The sequence below is a fragment of the Dendropsophus ebraccatus genome, chromosome 4 (genome assembly GCF_027789765.1).
Source record: "Dendropsophus ebraccatus isolate aDenEbr1 chromosome 4, aDenEbr1.pat, whole genome shotgun sequence".
NCBI classification, from domain to species: domain Eukaryota; kingdom Metazoa; phylum Chordata; class Amphibia; order Anura; family Hylidae; genus Dendropsophus; species Dendropsophus ebraccatus.
Genome location: NC_091457.1, coordinates 94,561,377 through 94,585,794, shown reverse-complemented (window position 1 = coordinate 94,585,794; position 24,418 = coordinate 94,561,377). Strand labels below are relative to the sequence as shown.

The 24,418-nt window shown below is 46.4% G+C and overlaps 1 protein-coding gene across 2 annotated transcripts in view; it reads right to left on the bottom strand.

Annotated features, from left to right (window-relative positions):
• The window catches only part of CA5A (carbonic anhydrase 5A), a 54,347-nt gene that overhangs the window by 14,179 nt on the left and 15,750 nt on the right, over positions 1 to 24,418 (bottom strand). Inside the window, exon 1 of one of the 2 annotated variants that reach the window (XM_069966293.1) lies at positions 18,553 to 18,784. The exons of the other annotated variant lie outside the window; for it this stretch is intronic. Coding sequence (XP_069822394.1) covers positions 18,553 to 18,700 — 148 coding nt within the window. The 5' untranslated portion in view covers positions 18,701 to 18,784. Of the gene's footprint in view, positions 1 to 18,552; positions 18,785 to 24,418 lie in introns of those variants that run through there. 2 annotated transcript variants of the gene reach the window in all.

The window sequence follows — 24,418 nt, the reverse complement described above, 5'->3', positions numbered from 1 at the left end:
ATAATTGGCCAGTGTAAAAGGGCCTTTATCCTTCAACTAGGCCATTAATATTAAATCTGTGGGAGTCTGACTGCCCCACTGACCCATTCGCGTGGATAAGCTCCGGTGGATTCTGTGCAGGCCCGGATTGGTAATCTGGCAAAGCGGGCAAATGCCCGCTGGGCTGCCAAGATTACCAATCCGGGGGCCGCCGGTCCTGGCCCCAATGTGCGCCGGCCCTCAGCAGTGGCTGCAAGAATGCGCTATTCATTCAGCCTCTGCAGAGGGCCGGCGCCCTGGCTCTTTAACTGTGAGCGTTCAAGATGAACGCTCACAGTCTGCAGCGGCCGCGCTCTGACTGACAGAGCCAGGGAGCCATTGGCCCCCGGCCCTGCCAGTCACTCTTGTGGCATGTTCCCCCCCGGGCCGGTCTTTGCAGCTGGAAGTAGTTGACAGGGCCGGCCCGGGGCCGCAGACGTGCCGCGCGCAGGCACGTCTGCAGGCACCTCTGCCAGGCCCGCAGCGGCTGACGTCACTTCCCTGATGCGCCGCTGAGGACCTGGGAGGAAAGCAAGAAGAGGCCCCGCCGTGCTGCAGCAGGAAGAAGCAGCTGTGGACCGAAGATCCGGGACCGAGAGGAAGAAGCTGCCGGGAGCGAGGTGAGGATGTTCTTTTTTTTTTTGGGCTGTCAGGGGCTCTACAAGGGGGCTATTCTATATGGGGGGGGTGCTATTCTATATGGGGGGTGCAGGGGGGCTACTCTATATGGGGGGATACAGGGGGGGATGGCTGTCTGGGGCTTTACAGAGGGGCTATTGGGCTATTCTATATGGGGGGGATGCAGGGGGGGCTATTCTATATGGGGGGATGGCTGTCTGGGGCTCTACAGGGGGGCTACTCTATATGGGGGGATGGCTGTCTGGGGCTATTCTATATGGGGGTGCAGGGGGGGTGGCTGTCTGGGGCTCTACTCTATATGGGGGGAATAGCTGTCAGGGGCTCTACAGGGGGGCTATTCTATATGGGAGAATGCAGGGAGGCTATTCTATATGGGGGGATGCAGGGGGGCTATTCTATATGGGGGGGTACAGGGGGGGATGGCTGTCAGCGGCTCTACAGGGGGCTACTCTATACTGGGGGGATACAGGGGGGCTATTCTATATGGGAGAATGCAGGGAGGGTATTCCATATTGGGGGATGCAGAGGGGCTATTCTATACTGGGGGGATGCAGGGGGGGCTATTCTATACTGAGGGGATGCAGGGGGGGCTATTCTATATAGAGGGATGTGCAGCGGGGGGGGGGGGGGGGGGTGGCTATTCTATATGGGGAGATGTATAGATGAGGATATTGCTGGAGAAAGAAGCCTAAAATGTCTGTCTGGCAGATCTCGTGGAGAGGAGTCATGGCCAGAGAAGCCTTCATGATGGCCGGAGCCAGATAGAGAAGAAAAGGAAAAGTGGACGTCTCTTCATGCAGAGAAGACGCCTACTGTGAGTGACAGGATGTGACTAGCATTATTTTTAGGTGCTGATGGTGGGTTCACATGTTTAAGGGAGTAGTGGGGGACACGGCTAAATGAAGCAGAATTTGCTACAGGGCGTATTTTACACCGCTATCCATGATATGGTATGTGGACTGCTGGGGTTTGACTGCCAGGGCTGATTTTAAGTCCCAGTCCGGCCCTGATTCTGTGCTCGCTGCCACTTGAACATCTGGCCTGGCACGGAATCCTCTGGAGGTTATCTGCGCGGATTCCGTAGTGTGAACCAGGGCTAAGCCGCATTATCCACTGCATTGTTTAAATTTCATGGTATGAATTGGCTCCAACTATCAACTCCTACCCCCATTATCCACTGCATTGTTTAAATTTCATGGTATGAATTGGCTCCAACTATCAACTCCTACCCCCATTATCCACTGCATTGTTTAAATTTCATGGTATGAATTGGCTCCAACTATCAACTCCTACCCCCATTATCCACTGCATTGTTTAAATTTCATGGTATGAATTGGCTCCAACTATCAACTCCTACCCCCATTATCCACTGCATTGTTTAAATTTCATGGTATGAATTGGCTCCAACTATCAACTCCTACCCCCATTATCCACTGCATTGTTTAAATTTCATGGTATGAATTGGCTCCAACTATCAACTCCTACCCCCATTATCCACTGCATTGTTTAAATTTCATGGTATGATATCTGGCTCTACTCTTCTCAGCATTGACTTTTATTGCCCTCTTTTCTAAGCAGTGAACCCAAATTGTTTGTTTACAATCTTCTCTCTATCAGTTACCCCTGCCCTCTTCCATCTCTTCCCCACCCACCCCATGTTTCACACCTGGTAGTACTTCTCAGCTAGTTATCTAACTATATAGTGAACTGCTCTGGTCATTCCTGATCACTCTAAGTGCTGATCAGTCAAAGTGTCTAGATGAATTAAGCCAGAATTGAACCAGAAGGGAACTGAAGGTAACTGCATTCCATATACTCATCTGCTCTCCAAAAATGTTCACCTTTGCTATCACTTTTGCTTCCCTAACACTCAAACTCTGCTCCAAACCCCCAACTCCTATATCAAGCAATAGTATATTTATCTCTTCTTCCCTTCTACCTGCTGATCTAACCCCCCCTGCTGTCTTTTTCCCATACAATAAACCATTTCTTCCCATTCCCTCCAAACATCCTCCCTCCCTCTCTTACTCACACCTGCTATCTCTATCTCTGCTCCTGCTTACTGCTGGAGACATCTCTCCTAACCCTGGTCCTCCAACCTTTACTAACAGCTTCTCTTCATCGGCCACCTACAGAAACCCTTTTAACCTGATTAAGATTCCCTGCATGCCAGACCCCATCTCCATTAACTGTGCTCTATGGAATTCTAGATCTGTCTGCAACAAACTCACTGAAACCCATGACTTATTCCTCAATAAATCGCTCAACCTGCTGGCTCTCACAGAAACATGGCTACAAGAGTCAGACACAGCCTCACCTGCTGCTCTGACCCATGGAGGTCTTCAATTTTCCCATACTCCTAGACCTGATAACAGACATGGTGGAGGAGTGGGTGTACTTCTCTCTCAGGACTGCACTTACCAGGTCATTCCCCCTGAGCCCTCCCTCTCATTCTCCTCTTTTGAGGTGCACACCATTAGACTCTTCCAGCCCTTTTCCCTGAGAGTCGCAGTCATATATCGCCCCCCTGGTTCACAACTACGCTTTCTTGACCATTTTTCTACCTGGCTTCCTTACTTTCTATCTTCTGACATTCCCGCCCTCATCATGGGCGATTTTAATATCCCTATTGACAAACCACTTTCCCCATCGGCCTCTCAGTTTCTTTCCCTAACCTCCTCCCTTGGCCTCTCCCAGCATTCTGACTCTCCAACCCACAAGGGTGGGAATACCCTGGACCTTGTCTTCTCCAGACTTTGCCCAGTTTCTCGCCTTAATAACACTCCTACCGGGCTCTCGGACCACAATCTTCTCTCCTTTTCAATCACTAATACTCATTCTCCTCCTGACACCCCAACCTTGGTCATGTACAGAAACTTACGTGCCATCAACACCCAACAACTTACAGACTCTGTACAGTCATCACTGCCTCCTATCTCTTCGCTCTCCTGTCCCAATCTGGCTGCCAAGTGCTATCACGACACCCTCAAAACAACCCTTGACAAAATGGCACCCCTCACACCTCAATCAGCAAAACGCAGACGACCACAACCTTGGCACACACCTTCAACTCGTTTTCTTAGACGGTGTTCTAGGTGTGCTGAACGTTCGTGGAGGAAGTCTAAAACTGATGCAAACCTCCTACATTACAAATTTGTGCTTAGAAGCTACTACTCCGCTCTTCATTCTGCTAAACAATCTTACTTTACCTCTCTCATTTCTTCTCTATCCCATAACCCAAAACGTCTCTTTGATACCCTCAACTCCCTCCTCAAACCCAAAGTTCAGACACCCGTAACTAACCTCTGTGCTGAAGACCTAGCATCCTACTTCAAGGAAAAGATGGATACCATCCGTCAGGAGATCGCCTCCCAGTCCCAAAGAAGTGTTGATCCCATTCCCTCTTGTATTTCCTCCTCTTCCCTCTCAGTATTTGAACCTGTAACAGAAGAGGAAGTCTCCAGACTCCTCTCCTCATCTCGTCCCACCACCTGCCCTAGTGACCCTATTCCCTCACACCTTGTCCAGTCTCTCTCTCCTGTTGTCACTACTTACCTTACTAAAATCTTCAACCTCTCCCTCTCCTCTGGCATCTTCCCCTCGCCTTTCAAACACTCCATTATCACTCCCTTACTGAAAAAAACCTCTCTAGACCCCTCCTGTGCTGCCAACTATCGACCTGTCTCTAATCTTCCTTTTATCTCCAAACTGTTGGAACGTCTGGTCTATTCCCGCCTAACCGGCTACCTCTCTGACAACTCTCTCCTTGACCCCCTTCAGTCCGGTTTCCGTCCTCACCACTCTACAGAAACTGCCCTTACTAAAGTCTCTAACGATCTCCTCTCCGCCAAATCTAAAGGTGACCATTCACTTCTCATCCTCCTGGACCTATCTGCAGCTTTTGACACAGTAGACCACCAGCTCCTCCTCTCCACGCTCCGCTCTATCGGCCTCAAGGACTCTGCTCTTTCCTGGTTCTCCTCCTATCTCTCCGACCGCTCCTTTAGTGTATCACTTTCTGGCTCCACGTCATCTTCTCTCCCCCTTACAGTTGGGGTTCCTCAGGGATCAGTCCTGGGCCCTCTCCTTTTCTCACTTTACACTTTACCCATCGGACAAATCATCAGCAAGTTTGGTTTTCAGTACCATCTCTATGCTGATGATACCCAGCTATATACCTCCTCCCGTGATATCACCCCCGCACTTCTACAGAACACCAGTAACTGTCTGTCTGCCGTCTCCAACGTTATGTCCTCCCTATTCCTAAAACTAAACCTTTCTAAGACTGAGCTTCTTGTCTTCCCTCCCTCTGCTAAACACCCTCCACCTGACATTTCCATCTCTGTCTGTGGTGCGACCATAGCCCCTACACAGCAAGCCCGCTGCCTTGGGGTTATGTTTGACTCAGATCTTTCCTTCACTCCTCACATTAAATCTCTTTCACGTTCCTGTAATCTGCATCTAAAAAACATCTCTAAAATCCGTCTCTTCCTTCCTGTCGAATCTGCTAAAACTCTCATTGTCGCTCTGATTCATTCCCGTCTTGACTACTGCAATTCCTTACTAATCGGCCTTCCTTCCTCTAAACTCTCCTCTCTCCAGTCCATTCTCAATACAGCGGCCAGGCTCATCCCCATGTCCAGCCGTTATACTGATGCCTCCCCCCTGTGCCAGTCACTACACTGGCTCCCTGTTAAACACAGGATACAATATAAAATCCTCCTGCTCACCCACAAGGCTCTCCACAGTGCTGCACCTCCATACATCTCCTCCCTCATCTCTGTCTACCGCCCTACCCGTGCCCTACGCTCCTCTAATGACTTACGACTAACATCCACCTTGATCCGCACCTCTCACTCCCGTCTCCAGGACTTCACCCGAGCTGCACCAGTTCTATGGAATACATTACCTAAGACTGTCAGACTCACCTCCAATACCCAAAGCTTCAAACGTGCCCTCAAAACACATCTGTTCAAACAGGCTTACCAGGTTCCCTAATTTTGACTCAACCCTCAACCCCCCCTCCACACACACACACACACACACCTCCACCACGCACACAGACACATACATACACGCACACACACACACACACCAAGCATTTAAGCACTTAGACCTGTGCATGCAGGCATTGGCTGGTGACAGGTTCACCCCCCCCTTACCCGCACTGCCTTATTCATAAAGATGGCTGGACCATAAGAACAACGATGCACTTTGCCCCTCTGCCATTTTGTCTCGCACCCCCTCCTGATAGTCTGTAAGCTCATGCATGCGAGCAGGGACCTCACTCCTCATGTATGGATAATTATATGTATCTCTGTAATGTCGATTTTTTTTTTTTTGTCTATGTATGTACCTCCAGAATTGTAAAGTGCTGCGGAATCTGTTGGCGCTATATAAATAAAAATTATTATTATTATTATTATTATTACGACTCAGACTCCTGAATTTTATCAGGACTTACTCAGACTCCTGCTTGTTCATAAATGGCCAGTCATATACCAGGGGAGTTATTTATCACACTGGCTCAGCAGCTTCTCCCTAATGTCCTACATGATCCTGGGGCGACTTCTGAGGGAATAAGGAAACATATAAAGCAGCTTCTCCTGTGTGTGCAGTGGATGCAGCCAGTCTCCAGCCTCCATGTCCTGAACTACTCACAACTAGACTAGATGGAGCAGGTGATCTTTTAGTTTCTAATTAAATATTCACCATACATACAGAAACACTGCCGGATACCTGTAATATAGAGGTCAGCTATAGTGATCTAGATATAGAGGAGGGGGGGATGCTGGATGACTGCTGCTCATATACAGTCATCCAGCATCCAGGAAGAGAACAGCACAGATCTCCCCCCACACAATGGACTCTTCCAGCTCAGAAACAAACTGCCAAATAGTGACTGACAACTTTTCCCCGACCACCCTAATCTAATAGAGCCAGTGTCCTATTAGAATGTTGCTCATAATATGTATTGATGAGCAAATTAAATTTCATATTAAAACTCAATTCTAAGTTGTTCTAAGATTTTTTTTTAAAGCTGGAGTCGGTACATTTTTTCCGACTCAGACTTCAGCCAAAACTAGCTCCGACTCAGACTCCACAGCTCTGGTGTGAACACGTCCTAAAGTTGCTGCAGTACTTATGTGAGCACTGAAGCCCTTTCAAAACAGCCGATCAGTGTCTGAATATAAATAAAAAAAGTTTCTGCACATAAAAAACGCAAAATGCTGGTAAATTTGTATCTATATATAATAGAAAGTTGCCGATTTTTTTTTATTATTATACAAGAATTAAAGGGTATCTGTCATTATTTGTTGCCACATGGTTTCCACAGTCTGGTGTGTAAAGACATACCTCACACTGGGGGATTAGGTGGCCTCAGTAAGGGTCCTCTTACACGGCCTGATTATAAAGTGTAAACAAGCCCCAATTTACTGAGCAATTATACGGGCCGACTATTGGGCTGCATGGACATTGTGAGCGATGTTCCTGCAGCCCTTACCTTTAGAGTAAAATAATAAGGCATTGCCCGGTGTAGTCTGGCCTTCCTCCGGTCTCTGCAGCTGCAGCTTTGCCTTCTGTTTTAATCTCTGCACCGACAGGACACTCAGCCAATCACTGGCCATGGTCCTATGTTGGCCAATGATTGGCTAAGCGGTCTGGCAGCGTAGAGACTGGTCCAGAAGGGAACAGAAGGCAAAACTGAGGCTGCAGAGACCGGGAAAGGCCTGAGGACACCGGGGAACGTGGTATGGTATGTGAACTTTTTTATTTTTTTTTTTACTGCAACCATTAGCCATCGGCCGCACTTTGCTATTACATGTAGCAATGTGCGCCCACCACCCACTGATTTTAGGTCTAGAACTAAAGAAGCAATCAGTCGATGATGGTTTCATTGGCTGATCGTTGTCTTTATTACACAAAGCGATAATTGGCCCAGTATGAACTGCGTCACACACACGTACATCAAACTGTGGAGAGCAAGTGACAGCGCCTTGTGATGGGTACCTTTTAAACTTTGCAAAAAGCTAAAAAGAAGCGATCTGGAATTTCAGAGATGCTCTTGAACTGCAGTGTAAACTAGTTTGACAAGATCCCCCAAGAAATAGCTCCAGGGGTCACTTGTTTTTCTCCATGGCTGTAGTAAAACAATCACAGCTAATTTGAGAACAGCTCGTTCTGTAACCTGTAGCACACAACCTAGGATAATAAACATCTTGTTTACAAGAGGAGCTGCAAACCCCTACAGATCATCTCAGAGCCTATCCCTTGTGTGACACCACTCAGAACGAGGTTTATGGCATCGCACAGGGACAGGCACAAGACTCCAGGCACAATCATGCACAGATCTCAGGTATACAGTCAACGTTGTACAAGTTTGATTGCAAGAAAACAATGTAAAGATTACTGCACACAAGACAAATGACGTAAAGAAGAAGCATAGCACCAGCACGTGGAGACAACCCCTACCCCAATTCACACTTTTTTTATACAGCTGCTGGGGCAGAGATCTGTCAAGTGTGAGGACCAGGGTGGTACTCTGATGCCCGAAATCTTGGATCTTTTTGGTTGGATTTTATTTTCTTTCAATCAAGCAAACATTTAAAAAAGGCATTTTGAGAAACTTATTGACGGCAGCATGCCTTCTCTAAACATTGGAAGACTCCATGGCTGAATGGCTGTGCGAGCTTAAAGGGGTTATCCAGTGCTACAAAAACATGGCCACTTTCTTTTAGAGACAACACGACTCTTGTCTCCAGTTCAGGTGCGGTTTGCAATTAAAGGGAACCAATCACACTAAAATTGGGCATAAAGGTAAGGAAACGTGCTGGTACATCAGCCAGTACGCTTCCTAACCATCCGCCTGTCCTCCCCGTCCTATGAACATGGACGTGCAATGGGCGTGATTACAGCCCAGGAGCCGGCCCAGGACCCAGTGACTACTTGACAAAGACCCCGCCCACCGTGACTACTCGAACAGCCGTCCCGCCCACTGTGACTACTTGTATGGTAATTTGCATAGAGCACGGGACACGATTAAACTAACTTTGCGGGGTGAATGTTCATGGGACGGGGGGGTAACAGGGGGATGGTTAGGAAGCGTGCTGGCTTATGTACCAGCACGTTTCCTTACCTTTATGCCCAATTTTAGTGTGATTGGTTCCCTTTAAGCTCCATTCACTTCAATGGAACTGAGCAGCAAAACCCCGCCCAAGCTGGAGACAAGAGTGGGGCTGTCTCTGGAAGAAAGTGGCCATGTTTTTGTAGCGCTGGATAACCCCTTTAAGGCAACCGTACCACCAGGTACATCCCTTTTTTTCTTTTTATATGAGCCAATCGGTCATATGAGCCAGTTATACTTTTTATATTCTGATTACATTGCTTGCTTTGTATTATTTTATATTATTTAAATAAAAACCAGGTTACACCTAATCAGAGATGAATACAAGTCCTTTGATGCACGTTCCTTAAATCTAGAACATTTGCCTGTAGAAATAGAGGTAGCCACAATGCTGGGTTGAAAGAGGCTGCAACTGACTATACTGATGATAAATATTCTGCATCAAGCTGGTTACAACTTTCTTGAATAGCTGTTGCCAGATCAGCTTTGCACAACAGAGTTGTGTCATGGAATTATTTTTTGAAGATTTTCACCATAAATTTTCAATTGGATAAAGTTCTGGACTATTTGCTGACCATGTCAATGAGTGAATATGCTTTTCCTAAAGAAATGCTTTAATGCTGTGCTCTGGGCAAAGATGCCTACCAAAAATGATTTATTCAATGGCAAACCTATATCAATAAAGTAAGAAAATTCTAAACACTCCATGATCAGTCCTCTTTGAACCCTTATAACCCACTTCTGTGTAGATGTTAGTGCTTTATTGTGCTTTCCTATATATAAATCAAATTCCATTCAGACAATTTTTTTACTGTTCTGTTAACACCAAAGTGTGCCTTTTCTATTTTGCAAAGCATATTGCTTTAAGTTTTTTATCCCAACGCTTTGATTTCCTTCTTTTAGAATGTTTCCAATCAATTTAGAATTAAACCAAAATGTTATACACAGCTGACTGGGGACAATGAATACCTTTTGTCATGCATGTTTGATTTCCATGTTTAGGGTATGTTCACATATGCTGCAGTTCAGTTGCGGGTATTCCTATCTCAACTAATTGGGTCCACAACAGCCAAGTCTTCAGTAATGTCTAACCCCTTTCCATTTTAATTGCAAACTAGTGTTTTTAGGATTGTGTCAGTATGAAATGAAGTAATAATGTAAACACGGAACTTGTGTGGCCTGTGGCCTGTGCCCTGTCCCAAAATGAATGTTTCTATCACATGAAAAACTGAGCAGGCAGGTCTCTATGAGAGCAGGTGGCAGACTACTGAACATAAAAGTGCTCCCAGTGTCACTGGATGTCCACATGACTCCAGCATGCACCACACTCCTCCTGGGAAATGACCAAAAAACATTTGCCCTAGCAGTAGAAGCCTGTTGAGGAGGAGTCTTTTACAGTGCACTTACATACATCATGCAACTGGCTTTAAAAGCAAGACGTGCCTCTCAGCATCTTCTACTCATGTGGATATGAGAATAAAAGTCCACCTGTCCTTGACCTCCATATGGACCTGCACTTCGCTGCCCTGGAAAAATAGCCCAACCAGACCCTATACTGTTAAGCCCCTATTACACAGGGTGATTCAAAGAAGCAAATGAGCGACAACCTGTCAGGTCAGCGCTCGCTTGCTCCTCTTTCCCCACTTACTGTCGGCGCTATTACATGCACTGACAGCAAGCTGGTAAGTGCGGGGGTGGGGTTGCTTGCCTGGGTGATCATTAGATCTTCCGGGCAACTCACTACTGCACGTACTATTGCATCAAGGCTTCACTTCCTGGATAAAACGGTGATGTCACGACCAGACTCCCAGAGCTGTGCGGGCTGTGGCTGCTGGAGAGGGATGCTCAGTGTCCCTCCAGTGCCCTGTGTCCCTCAGTGTCCTCCTGCCATCATCCTCTCCAGCAGCCACAGCCCGCACAGCTCTGGGAGTCGGGTCATGACATCACCATTTTACCCAGGAAGTGAAGCCTTGATGTAGTAGTAAGTGCAGGGAAAAAGGCACTTTATAAGCATTTCCAATAACAAGCGTATATTGGTGTATTGGTGATTTGTATAATTTTTAAGGGGCATTACAATACTTTAATAAAAATTTTCAACGGACTTCTCCTTTAATAAGGTGAATCTAAAAAAAAAAAAAAAAAAAGAAGAGGTCAAACTGCCTACATGGCTACACAGTGGAACTCTCAGCCGTGGAATCCCTTCTGCCTCAGTGTGCCATAGCCTGTCTATGTGAGAGCTCACACACCCCGCTCCACAAATTGACATGGAATTCCGCCTGATTTACTTAGTGTGAACATACCCTTCTAGTCTAATTGCCACTAAGGTCTATGGCACTCCATTCTCACAGCGGATTTTCATTCCACTGCAAAATGGATTGCCACAGCCATGTAAAACTTAAGACACTGTGCTGCTATTATATTAAAAGCAGCCATTCTTACCTGTACATGCTCCATCAAACTTAATTTGGCCAGCACAGTTAAAGGGGAACTCCACATAAGAAAAAAAAAATTTCTATTAAAAGTACATTAAAAGTTACATAGATGTGTCTATACAATGTATTACCCCATCTGTGCGATTCTGTCACACTGGTAGCTGACAGAAATCCAGAAAGTAAATAAAAAAGGCATCTATTCCAATTCACATTGTTTCCTGCTCCCACTGCTCTCCCACCTTAGGAGACAAATATTCTATGCCTCTGTCTCACATTGTGTGTGTTTGCTGAGCACAGGCTGAGGATGCAGACATGGGGAAGAGCCTGATGTCACAGGAGGCTTGGCTGGATCCCCCAATCCCCTGAGTGATTCACCATCTCTGACCAGCCAGAAGCAGCTGCTGCAAGGACTGTGGACTGTGATGAACAGCATTGCATTCTGGGAACTACTCGACCAGGAAGTACAGAAACACAATACAGAACAAAAAAAAAAAACCAAAACAATTGGATTTTTAGTAGTTTCAAAACTGGAATAGATAGGTAAGTAATGCTTTATGCTTCTGCAGAAGTTTCATTTTATTTAACCTCTACCTGGAGTTCCCCTTTAAATTGTAGACAGCAGGTTGTCTATGAAGAGATTTACCTGCCTCCTTAGAACTGTATTTGAATCTATTGCACAACCAGAAAACATCAGAAACCCTTTACAAACACACTGGGCGGATCCGCAGCGGGTTTCTCGCTGTGGATCCCTGCCCTGTACACTCTATGGGCGAGTTTGTCAGCAGCCCGTCCCGTTTACCCCCGGCCGCCGGAGCATATACATCACCGGGTCCCCACTCCGGCTTGCTTCGGGGCTTCCTGCCGGTCCCACTCGGCCAATCAGTGCGCTGCCCCACCGCAGCACACCGATTGGCTAAGCAGGACGTGAAGACACCGGGAGCCCCAAAGCAAGCCGGAGCAGGGCCCCGGTGATGTTTACGCTCCGCAGCCGGGGGATGCCCATCCTGCTGAGAGTTTGTCTGCCCATAGAGTGTACAGGGCAGGGATCCGCAGCGGGTCTCGCTGCGAATTCACAGCGAGAAGACCACTGCGGATCCGCCCAATGTGTTTGTACCCTAAAAGGGTTATCCAAGATTAGAAGGAAAAAAAAAACATTCTTCTTGCAAAAGCTGAACCACACCTGTCCTGAGGTTGCTTGTATCTGTAAGTAGATTTACCCATAACCTTAGGATTGTATTGCATTCTGGTTGTGTAGTAGAATCAATAAGGAAACCTTAATGGGTCATGCATAGTAATTTGCCATGTTTAAAAGGTTTTCTGTGGGAGCTGAAGCTTAGTATCACACAAGCCTGGGGAAGCAGTAGGCGTTAGGATTTATGCTGCAACAGAACAATTAAGTGCTAGGTGTGGGCAGGTCAGAGGTGCGAGTGTCAGCGCAGGTGAAGTAACTTGCACCAGGCCCTATTCACACATCTGGTCTGTGCATGTCCTGTATACTGCAGACCGGACATTGGAACTCCTGGCATCATCAATTATGATACCATGAGCTCGGAAACTGTTAAATCATTATGCTACTGTACTAACACGTCTGTGTCAGTACAGTAGCACAAAGACTTACCTCTTCCGTAACTCACAGCATTATAATGCCAGGAGTTCCTAGTATACAGAACATGCACATACCGTATACTACAGATGTTTGAATAGGGCCTTACTATCCTCTCTGCAATCATACTGTGAGTGAGTGGATAATCTGTGTCACATGTAGTAAGTGTGACAGTAAAGCCAGTCACAAAGTTCAGAATAAGCCCCCGATACAACATACCTAATAACCATTCTCTCTAAAAAGGTTGTCCAGCTAAAATCTCTTTTAAATCAACTGATTTCAGAAAGTTATACAGATTTGTAATTTACTTCTATTTTAAAGGTCTCAAGTTTTCCACACTTATCAGCTGCTGTATGTCTTGCAGGAAATGTTTTCTTTTCAGCCTGACACAGTGCTCTCTGCAGCTACCTCCGTCTGACACAGGAACTGTCCAGAGCAGCAGCAAATCCCCATAGAAAACTTTTCCTGCTCTGGACAGTTCCTCTCTCCAACAGAGAGCGGACATACAGCAGCTGATAAGTATGGGGTATGGTTGGATCATTCATTTATGCCCAGTGGACATTCTATTAATCTTCATGCAGTAAAGGGAATGATGAGGGATTAGCAGTAAAAGTGGCAGCACAAATCATGCTATACAATACATCCACTGGCTACACACTATATAACAAGGACGGTCATAGCTGCAATGACTGAAGACCATATAAACACACCCAGATAAGGCAGTACAAGTGAAGAATATGGGTGAGAGTTGAGATCAGGGTGTACTCACACTCTACTAAACTGTGTTGTTATTGCTGCGTTTCATGTGAGTAAATACCCTTTAGTAGACATTGTAGAATGTACTGAGGATCCAATGAAATGGCTAGATGAAAATTCAATGAAAGTTGCAGGAGCCATTTACACATATAGAAATATGCATGTCACAATAATGCACATCATAGGCCAGCCTTAAAATGAATCTGTCAGCTGCAATTCATGTACCAAACTGCTGACACTGTTAGATAACCATTACAGCAAGGTGACATATGGTACCTTCCATATATCTGTCTGTGATTCCATAGTGTACAAAATGCTTTTATTTTCCTGTACAAAGAGTCAGAGAGGCATTCCCAAGCCCCTGATCTGCAGCAAGCTGGAATGTCTCTTTGCTCCCCCTCCTGACCCTGCTTGACAGTCCACTTTAGCTAGAAGTGGAGTCCCAAGGCGGGTCAGGTACGGGAAGGGAAGCTTTCAGCATTATAGGAGCTTGGGAACGCCTCTAACTTTTTTCAAAGGCAAATAAGAGCCTTTTTCAATGTTATGGAGGCACAGATATATAAAATATGCCATACGTCTCAGCCTTACAGCTAAACAGTGTCAGCAGTTTGTAAAATGAATTACAATGGACAGGTTCACCGATGCAGTGAGGTCCTAAAATACCATAGTGGTATGCTACTGAACGGACAAAGCAGTGTCAGCCTGGGAGCTTTTGAATCATATGCCATTACAGGTAAGTGTTTGGTCTGCTTTATGCAACCAGCACACAGGCCATATATCACTGGCTGCATACAAATGCATGAAAGGGGCCTAAATGTGATGCCCATGCCCCTTTCATGTGAAGCCCCATCTACTTTTTAAAAAGTAGCAGGAACATAAAGAGGCAAGAGCAAATTAACTTTGTGCACAAATGTGTCACTTTTAAAGGGGTTATCCAGCGCTACAAAAACATGTCCACTTTTTCCCCTCTCGTCTCCAGTTCAGAAGTGCTTTTGCTATTAAAGCGACTCTGTACCCACAATCTTCCCCACCCCCCCAAACCACTTGTACCTTCAGATAGCTGATTTTAATCTAAGATCTGTCCTGGGGTCCGTTCAGCAGGAGATGCAGTATTTGTCCTAAAAAAATACTTTTAAACTTGAAGCCCTGTGCCAAACAGCAGTATCTGTGCCCTAACTTTGCACCACCCCTCTGTCCCTCCTCTTCATCATTACGAATGCCACTGAAACATTTTCTCCATGCTGAACACTGCACAGGTCCTTAACGATCCAGCCCATGTGCTGGGCTGCCACAGGTGGGGAATAGGAAGCAATCTGCCTGGGGAGGGGAGGGGAGTGGAAAGTTAAGGCACAGATACTCCCGAAGGGCACGGGGCTGCCAGTTTAAAATTTGTTTTTTTTAGGACAATAACTGCATCACCTGCCGAATGGACTGCAGGACAGATCTTGGATTAAAAGCAGAGTTCCCAACTCCACCCAATCTGGAGACAAGAGAGGGGAAAAGTGGCCATGTTTTTTAGAGCTGGATAACCCCTTTAGGGTAGCTTCACACGTACCGTATCGCTGCACTTTAAACGGTGCATTTTTTACATGCGCATTTTGATTTTCACATGATTTTCATGTGAAAATCAAAACTCGCATGTAAAAAAAAAAAAAAAAAAAAAAAAAATAAATCGCACCAAAAACGCAGCATTAAAGACGCACCATTAAAAACGCAGCGATACGGTACGTGTGAAGCTACCCTTAAAGTGACTGTACCACCAGGCCCAAGCTGAAGCACTGGAGGTGGGCCGACCCACCCTAAGTGGGAAGAAACTCCAGCCCCTCCATGACGTGACTCCATTAGAATCAATGGAACCCTATCATAGAGGGGCTAGGGTTTCCTCCCACTAAGGGTGGGTCGGCTCGCCTCCAGTGCTTCAGCCTGGGCCTGGTGGTACAGTGACTTTAAGGGTGCCTTTATACCTACCGACTTGCAGTGTTAACAACACTGCAAGTCGGCTAGGTCCTGGCAGATGACACCAAGCTTTGTAGTACATTACAGTCTATGGAGGATGTGCAGATGTTACAGGATGACTTAGACACACTGAGTGTTTGGGCGTCCACTTGGCAAATGAGGTTCAATGTGGATAAATGTAAAGTTATGCACCTGGGTACTAATAACCCGCATGCATCATATGTCCTGGGGGGAGTTACACTGGGAGAGTCACTGATAGAGAAGGATCTGGGTGTACTTGTAGATAATAGACTACAGAACAGCACACAATGTCAGTCAGCTGCTTCTAAGGCCAGCAGGATATTGTCATGCATTAAAACAGGCATGGACTCACGGGACAGGGATATAATATTACCGCTTTATAAAGCTTTGGTGCGGCCTCATCTGGAGTATACTGTCCAGTTTTGGAACCCGATTCATAAAAAGGATGTTCTAGAGCTGGAGAGGGTACAAAGACGGGCAACTAAACTAATAAGGGGAATGGAGCATCTTAGTTATGAGGAGAGATTAAAAGAATTACATTTGTTTAGTCTGGAGAAGAGACGTTTAAGGGGAGATATGATTAACTTATTTAAATATATAAATGGCCCCTACAAGAGATATGGGGAAAAGATGTTCCAGGTAAAACCCCCTCAAAGGACAAGAGGGCACTGCCTCCACCTGGAGAAAAAAAGGTTCAATCTCCGGAGGCGACAAGCCTTCTTTACCATGAGAACTGTGAATCTGTGGAACAGTCTACCACAGGATCTGGTCACAGCAAAAACAGTAGAGGGCTTCAAAACCGGCCTAGACAAGTTCTTAGAGCAAAATAATATAAATGCATATGTATAGAACCTATCACCCCTCCCCCTTCCCTGTATTCATCCCCTCCTTGGTTGAACTTGATGGACATGTGTCTTTTTTCAACCGTATAAACTATGTAACTAAAATCACTGTCAGTACATACACGCAGCGGTCTGAACGACCGCTGCGTGTATGTAAATATGCCGGCTGCTTAACCCCTTCTGATGCCGGCCGCCTCCCGCTCAGCTCTGTATACATTACCTCCTCGCTCCACGGGGTCCCGGCGTCCTGCTCTCCCGCCAGGCCAATCAGTGGCTGCGACAGGGCAAAACACTGATTGGCCGGGCGCGAGAGCAGGACGCCGGGACCCCGTGGAGCGAGGAGGCAATGTATACAGAGCGGAGCAGGAGGCGGCCGGCAACAGAAGGGGTTAAGCGGCCGGCAGATTTACATACACGCAGCGGTCGTTCAGACCGCTACGTGTATGTACTGACAGTGATCTGCCAGGACCTAGCCGACTTGCAGTGTTATTACCGCTGCGAGTCGGTAGGTGTGAAGGCACCCTAAGGCCAAGTCCACATATGCATTGGACTCTCAGCCTCAAATCTGTAACATTTGGGCAACAGAGAAATGGACATAAACTAATGACTAGCAAATTGACAAATGGAAAGCCCTTCTGCTTATATCCTCCATTGTATTGATAGTATTCGATGGTTGAAGACCGCTTGGGAAGGAGGTTTTAGCCACATGCATGGTTTATCAGCTACAAATGCAGCTCAAAGTAATCCACTGAATTATATGCAATCATGTGCACTGCAGCTGGCGCTCAATAAAGTCACAGTGTAGCCCTGTATCTAATATATGCATAAGAATACTGGTAAACATTACAATAGTGACAAAAAGGTATTCTGACATATACTGTGGCGTGCCCATAGGGTTATGTGGGCAAAAAGTAGTCTACTCCAGACTATAGCTGGTCTGCGTCACCATTATTTACACACAGAGGCTGAAAACTCATCTTGAGGTCTCATCATACCAGCTGGGATAGATATATATATATATATAAATATATATATTTTTTTTTATTATTACAGTTGTATCCAGTCTAGGAAACCCTCAGTGATATGGACAGCTCGGACTCCCGGCACTGATACAATGTAACACATTAGAACAGGGAACAGGGAACAGGGAACCTTCGCCCTCCAGCTGTTGAAAAACTACAATTCCATCATGCTTCGCGCTTTGGCTGTCCAGGCATGATGGGAATTGTAGTTTTGCAACAGCTGGAGGGCCGAAGGTTCCCTATCGCTGCATTAGAAGGCTAGAGAGATATATTGCTGCTGAGGTTTTCCAGCTGTTACACAACTACAACTACCAGCATGCCCTGACAGCCGCTGGTTGGAGTCTCCACAGCCACAGGTTGGGGAACATTGCTCTAGGGACTTTCCACTGTTAGGATTGTCTTATGGCATCAATAGGATATTACAACCAGCGGCTCAGAGAGGCAATACTGGGCCCTGGGGGGCAGGTGGTCGTCGGCCAGGTAATACTGGGCCCTGGGGGGCAGGTGGTCGTCGGCCAGGTAATACTGGGCCCTGGGGGGCAGGTGGTCGTCGGCCAGGTAATACTGGGCCCTGGGGGGCAGGTGGTCGTCGGCCAGGTAATACTGGGCCCTGGGGGGCAGGTGGTCGTCGGCCAGGTAATACTGGGCCCTGGGGGGCAGGTGGTCGTCGGCCAGGTAATACTGGGCCCTGGGGGGCAGGTGGTCGTCGGCCAGGTAATACTGGGCCCTGGGGGGCAGGTGGTCGTCGGCCAGGTAATACTGGGCCCTGGGGGGCAGGTGGTCGTCGGCCAGGTAATACTGGGCCCTGGGGGGCAGGTGGTCGTCGGCCAGGTAATACTGGGCCCTGGGGGGCAGGTGGTCGTCGGCCAGGTAATACTGGGCCCTGGGGGGCAGGTGGTCGTCGGCCAGGTAATACTGAGCCCTGGGGGGCAGGTGGTCATTACGATAAGCCCAGCAGATGAGGGGCACACCATGCAATGCTATGGGGAGCTTGCAGCACAACATCCCAAGCCTTGTCCCACTCCTTCAGTGCAGCAGCTGAAGGGAGGGGCAGCTACTAATGGACCATGGTTGTCCTAAGTGCACACCCTCTAAGTAACGCAGTCCCCCCCTAACACCAGTGCCCGCTGTCACTTACAGTCCACGTTTCGCAGCCTGTAGGAGCAGGCGGAGATATTACATGCCCGGGAGGGTACTCTGCCAGGGAGCCTCAGCCTGAGGGCCCGTCCCGTCCAGCCGGGGCTCAGCAGCGGTAACAGAAGCCTCCTGCAGCCGTGCGTCAACATGTCAGCAGCGCACAGGTAACTAAAGCATCGGTTCTGCCAGCTAGCATAAAACACACACACACAGGGGGAAAAAAAACACAACACATGAGGCCACGCCCGTGACCCGCCCACCAGTGCTTAACGCTCCACCCAGCAACAGCTGACCGAGACTTTAAAGCCAATCGCTGTCAAGAACTGTCCGCGAGGTTTGGAACGCACGCTTCCGGGTTTTAGACAACTGTGCGTGTATTAGCTAATCAGCGTCAACGTGTTCCTATCCTCCTCCTCAGCTATTGTATAAGTCACGTGTGCACACACTTACAAATACACATTCCTGGGCGTGGTCATATAGGCTGGGGCTGGCACTCTTAGGGTACGTTCACGCAAAAAAAAATTTTTGTTTTTTAACCTCCTGTATTAACTTAAAAATGTGTGTTTTTCTAAACAGTGAGGATCAAAGAAGTGACCTTACCCCTCTGATGTTTCTGCAGAGTACTTCTGCTTTTGTCTCCCATGGAAATCGCAAAAGATTAGAAACAGCGCTGCTTTTATTAATGTTACAAGATTTTAGGCCCTTTTTTATGCGGAAATGGCTCCAAAGTTATGCCTAAAATGCTTGTCAAACAGGCTGACCTCCAAGCTGTTCTTATAGATTGCAAAGACATGGTTTTGTTTTAGGGCTCGTTCCCACTGAGCAAAAGTAGCTGAATTTCTGCGCTGAATCAGCGCTGAAATTTCAGCCGTTAAAATAGGTGCAGAGCTAATTTCCATTGTGTTGAATGGAAATTCTGCTCTGCAGTTCACACAGTGGAATTTCTGCACTGAACTAATCCGCTTTCCGCCAGAAGAATGAACATGTTCATTCTTCCGCTAGCGGAAGCCTATACAAATCAATGGGGCTCTGATTTTCTGTTTCAGCGCGGATTCAGCGCGGAATACAAGCGTAATACAAGCGGAAATTACTCGCTGAATCAGCGCGGAAATGGGGAAAAGGGGGGGGAGGAGGATTCTAGTATATGGTCTGGTATAGTCTAGTTTACTCGCCAAATACTCGCTGAATTTCAGCGCTGAATGCATGCGGATTCAGCGCGGATTCCTCGAGTATTCCGCGCTGAATTTGTCAAGAGCTGATTACGAGCTGAACACTTTCCTAGCAGAATACGCAGGGATTCTGCTTACATTCTGCTTATATTCTGCTCGGAATTCAGTGTCAGTTGATTTCAGGCGGAAATATTTCCTTGCGTAATCCGCTCCTTTTGCTCTGTGTGAACGTAGCCTTATACTATGTGAACATACCCATACAAGTGGATGGGGTTGTGTTGCAACTCCGACCATACAGTAACATAAGGCTCGCGGTACATGGCGGCCTCGGTTGTGGGACTTTATTGCAGTTGTCACAAAAAAAAGCTAAGTCCCAAGATGCAGTGAATTGTATAAATGATTCTTCACTCTGACTTCTGACTATGCGCTAATATGGACACTGTACACCTGTGATTTCTGACCTGTTAACAAAACGGATGGATTTATCGTGATTGAGGCGTCTCGGTCCCTGCTGAGTTGCAGCATAACCCCAATCACTTGTATGAGTGATGGAGTTACATGGTTTGGCATTGCAGTATGTGACCAGGAATTGCAGTGTAGCCCTAACCTTGTCAGGGAATCAGCATCTGCTGCTTCTATGCAGAAAGCTGAAAACCTCTAGCTTAAAGGGGTTATCCTGCGGTACAAAAACATGGCAACTTTATTCCAGAGACAACACGACTCTTGTCCCCAGTTCAGGTGTGGTTTGTAAGTAAGCTCCATTCACTTCACTGGAACGAAGATGCAAAACCTGCACCCAAACTAGAGACAAGAGTGGGGCTGTCTCTGGAAGAAAGTGGCCATGTTTTTGTAGCGCTGGATAACTTCTAGTTTCCCAGGACTGGATCCAGTTTCTTCAGGTACCCAGAGTGGAGCTGCAGAGAGGGGCAGGGAGTTCATAGGCAGCCAAGCCTAGCAAAGAGCTTCCCTAGTCATCACCCCTGACATTTCTATAATAATTCTGGGACATCTTTTGTTCTGTGATGTGACGTTTCTCTGTTATTCTGATGTGAAATGTGTGACTGAATAATCAACTGGATGTCACCAGTTGTCGGGTGTCCCTACACAGGGCTGTCATCTATGATTGGATAGTCAGACTGTGTAGGGAAACCCCCAATTGGTAACACCAATGGTACAACACAGAGCTATTAAAATGATCCAGAATTGTTATTTTATGGGCATTGCATGTATTTGCTAAAACAGACAGGCCAGAGTGATGACAGGTCCTCCTGGCTGGGTTCACACTGGGTTTTTACAATCCTTTTTCTTTTTTTTTTTTTATCCGTTTTATGCAAAACACATGCATTTGTGTGCATCCGTTTTGATCCATTTCTCCATTGACTTCCATTATAAAAAAAAAAAAAACTGATCAAAACAAGTTTTTTAGCATACACAAAAATGATCCGTTTTTTTTTGTTTTTGTTTTTATGGAAGTCAGCGGAAAAAACACATGCACACAAATTTTTAATCCGTTTTTTTTTTTTTTTTTTGCATGAAACGCATGAAAAAAACTGATTGCAAAATGCAAGGTGTGAACCCAACCCAAAAAGCTTATAAGCTCATTATGAAGTATAATGTCACAGAGGTCTTTAGCATTTGGATGGATGAAAACAAATAGTATTAAAAATGACAAAGAATTGAAATAAAATTTCATGCTGCGTGTTCCGTAATTTTCTATGGCTTTACATACTAGCTGCGGATTTTCCAGTGGATTTTTACTCACTGCGAGTATGTAAACCCATAGAAAATGTCAGAACACAGGATCGCAGTAGATTTTGCTGCGGAACTCACAGCGTGAAATCCGCTGTGGTCCTGTACGCTAAAAGAAGTGGTCCAGGCAAAATTAATTTGTCCACTATCAACAGGATAGGGGACAAGTAAGAGACTGAGGGGGTCTTACTTGTCCCCTATCCTGTCGATAGTGGACAAATTAATTTTGCCTGGACCACTTCTTTTAGCGTACAGGACCACAGCGGATTTCACGCTGCGAGTTCCGCAGCAAAATCTACTGCGATCCTGTGTTCTGACATTTTCTATGGGTTTACATACTCGCAGTGAGTATTTTAGATAGTTCCTGGTAAAGGGATGGATTGAGCCCCCTGGTGAAATCCCCTCCGGATTATATTGCTGTTTGGTTATGGTTTATTATGGATGGTAATGAACTAGACCGGGTATATTTAGCGGATGGAGATAGTATGGGGTAGGATGTGGATTATTGAGGTTTTAACATGATTTTGTACTATGAAAATTTTCTAAAGTAAAAAAAAAAAAAAGAGACTGCGGGGGTCTTACTCCGTACCCCCCACTGATTTCTGTATTGGGCCCCTGGCTTCTTTGTTATGATTACAGCCACGGGTATGACATGTGGCTAATCATTCCTATGGAGCCTACGAAAAGTGCATTTTCTAATTCCACCAGTAGAGGACAGCATAGTGCCATGCCTTTATTTATGTAAGGCCATCTAAGGAAACATGCACATCCATCATATCCACCATCATAAGCTCTAATAAGCAATGAAGTCTCCTCGAAATAAATAGTAAAATCCTCTGTCATTTACAAAGTGTTCCAGAAAGCAGCTGCAGAACCTCAATACAGCAAATAGAACAAACCTTTAAATGGGAAAAGCAGGCTTATGTGTGCAGACGAGAGGATTGTGTCAGAGGATAGTAGCTAAGGACACACAGCTTCTACTAAAAAATCTACTTGGGGTTAAAGAGAATGTACCATCAGGTACATCCTCTTTAATCTGACCTACGGATAGAACGGCGCCGTCACAGGGAAGCCGGTGCCTTGGTCTGTTTTTTGAACCGTGGACGGTTTTCGTGTACTGTGCTGGGTATCAATGGAGCCGCGTCATAAAGGGGTGGGGGATTCCGCCCACTGGGGGCAGGCTGGCCCGCCTCCTGTGCTTCAGCCCCGGCCCGTTACCCGTGCATAGAATGGCGCCGTACACGGGAACTGGGCTGTGGTTCAAAAAATGTGAGGTGTCGTCCTCTTTAAAGTCTGTTCCTAATAAAAATTCCTATCTAAAACATTTTTCTAAGTAGTCTTAGGGCCCTATTATATGGAGCAATCGTCCAAATCGGCCCGATTTGGCTGATTATCACTCCGTGTAATAGAGACAACGATCAGCCGATGAAACAATCATCGGCTGATCGTTTCTTTAGGCCCAGGCCTAAAATCATCGGCCACTGACCGTGCATCGATATGTGTAGTAACAATGTGCGGCCGACAGCTGACGATTCAACTAACAGTTTATATTGCTTCTCCACGTTCCCGGTGTTCTCCTGCTCTCTGCTTCCTCCCTGGTCTCGTGCTGCAGCTGCAGCTTCAGCTAATCACTGGCCGTGGTGATCAATACTGTAAATGTGCACCGTTCTGCTAGATCAGTCATGTCAAACTCTGGCCCATTATTTTTGGCCCGCTGAGCTTTTCCATTGCTATATTAAATCTTGCCCGCCTCACGTTGCAGAAAATTATAATATGGCTGGTCGGCCTGGCTACTATACAAGAGACTATTTGGAGGGCTGGCTACTATACAAGAGACTATTTGGAGGGCTGGCTACTATATGAGACTATTTGGAGGGCTGGCTACTATGTAAGATACTATTTGGAGGGCTGGCTAATATATAAGACACTATTGGGGAGGACTGGCTTCTACATAAGAGACTAGTGGAGAGAGCTGGCTATTATATAAAACTATGGGGGAGGGGTGGTAATGTATAAGATACTATTTTAGGGACTGGCTTCTATATAAGAGACTATAAGGGAGGGCGTGCTACTATATAAGAGACTATTTTAGGGACTGACCTCTATATAAGAAACTATTGGGGAGGGCTGTCTACTATATAAGAGACTGATGGAGGGCTGGCTGCTATATAAGACACTATTGGGAGGGCTGGCTACTATGTTGGGCACTATTGGAAGGGCTGGCTACTATGTGGGGCACTATGGGAAGGGGGGCTTCTACATGGGGCACAATTATGGGATTGCCTACTGCTTGAGGGATATAATGGGTAACTATAATATAGTATAATGTGGGGTAGTTTAGGATAGGCAGTGCTAGGAAACGGCGCATGCTGCTCTGACAGTGCCAGAAACGCTGCATGCACTCTTCGTTAAATATTAAAGGGGTTATCCAGCGCTACAAAAACATGGACACTTTCCCCCTACTGTTGTCTTTAGTTTGGGTGGGGTTTTGAAACTCAGTTCCATTGAAGTAAATGGAGCTTAATTGCAAACCGCACCTGAACTGGAGACAACAGTAGGGGGAAAAGTGGCCATGTTTTTGTAGCGCTGAATAACCCCTTTAAGGTTGGCCCTCGACTTTCTCCAATTTTTTTTATTTTGGCCCACTGTATTTGAGTTTGACACCCCTGTGCTACATTATTAGTGTAACCCCCTATCACCAGCAACAGCTCAGGGAGTGTGAGGAAATGCCTGTATAAGCCCCGACTGTCTTGGAATGATGGGAATTTTAGTCTGGATGGTCGTAGGTTTGACACCTCTGCCCTATAGCTATGGTGACTATAGATGAGCGCAACTCAAGCATGCTGGATTGTTAGTCATTTGAAGAAGTTAAAAGCAGCCTTTGGAGATGTTTACACAGGGTATGAACATCGGCACTTTGGGGTGCCCCCACTCCACTTTACCATTGAC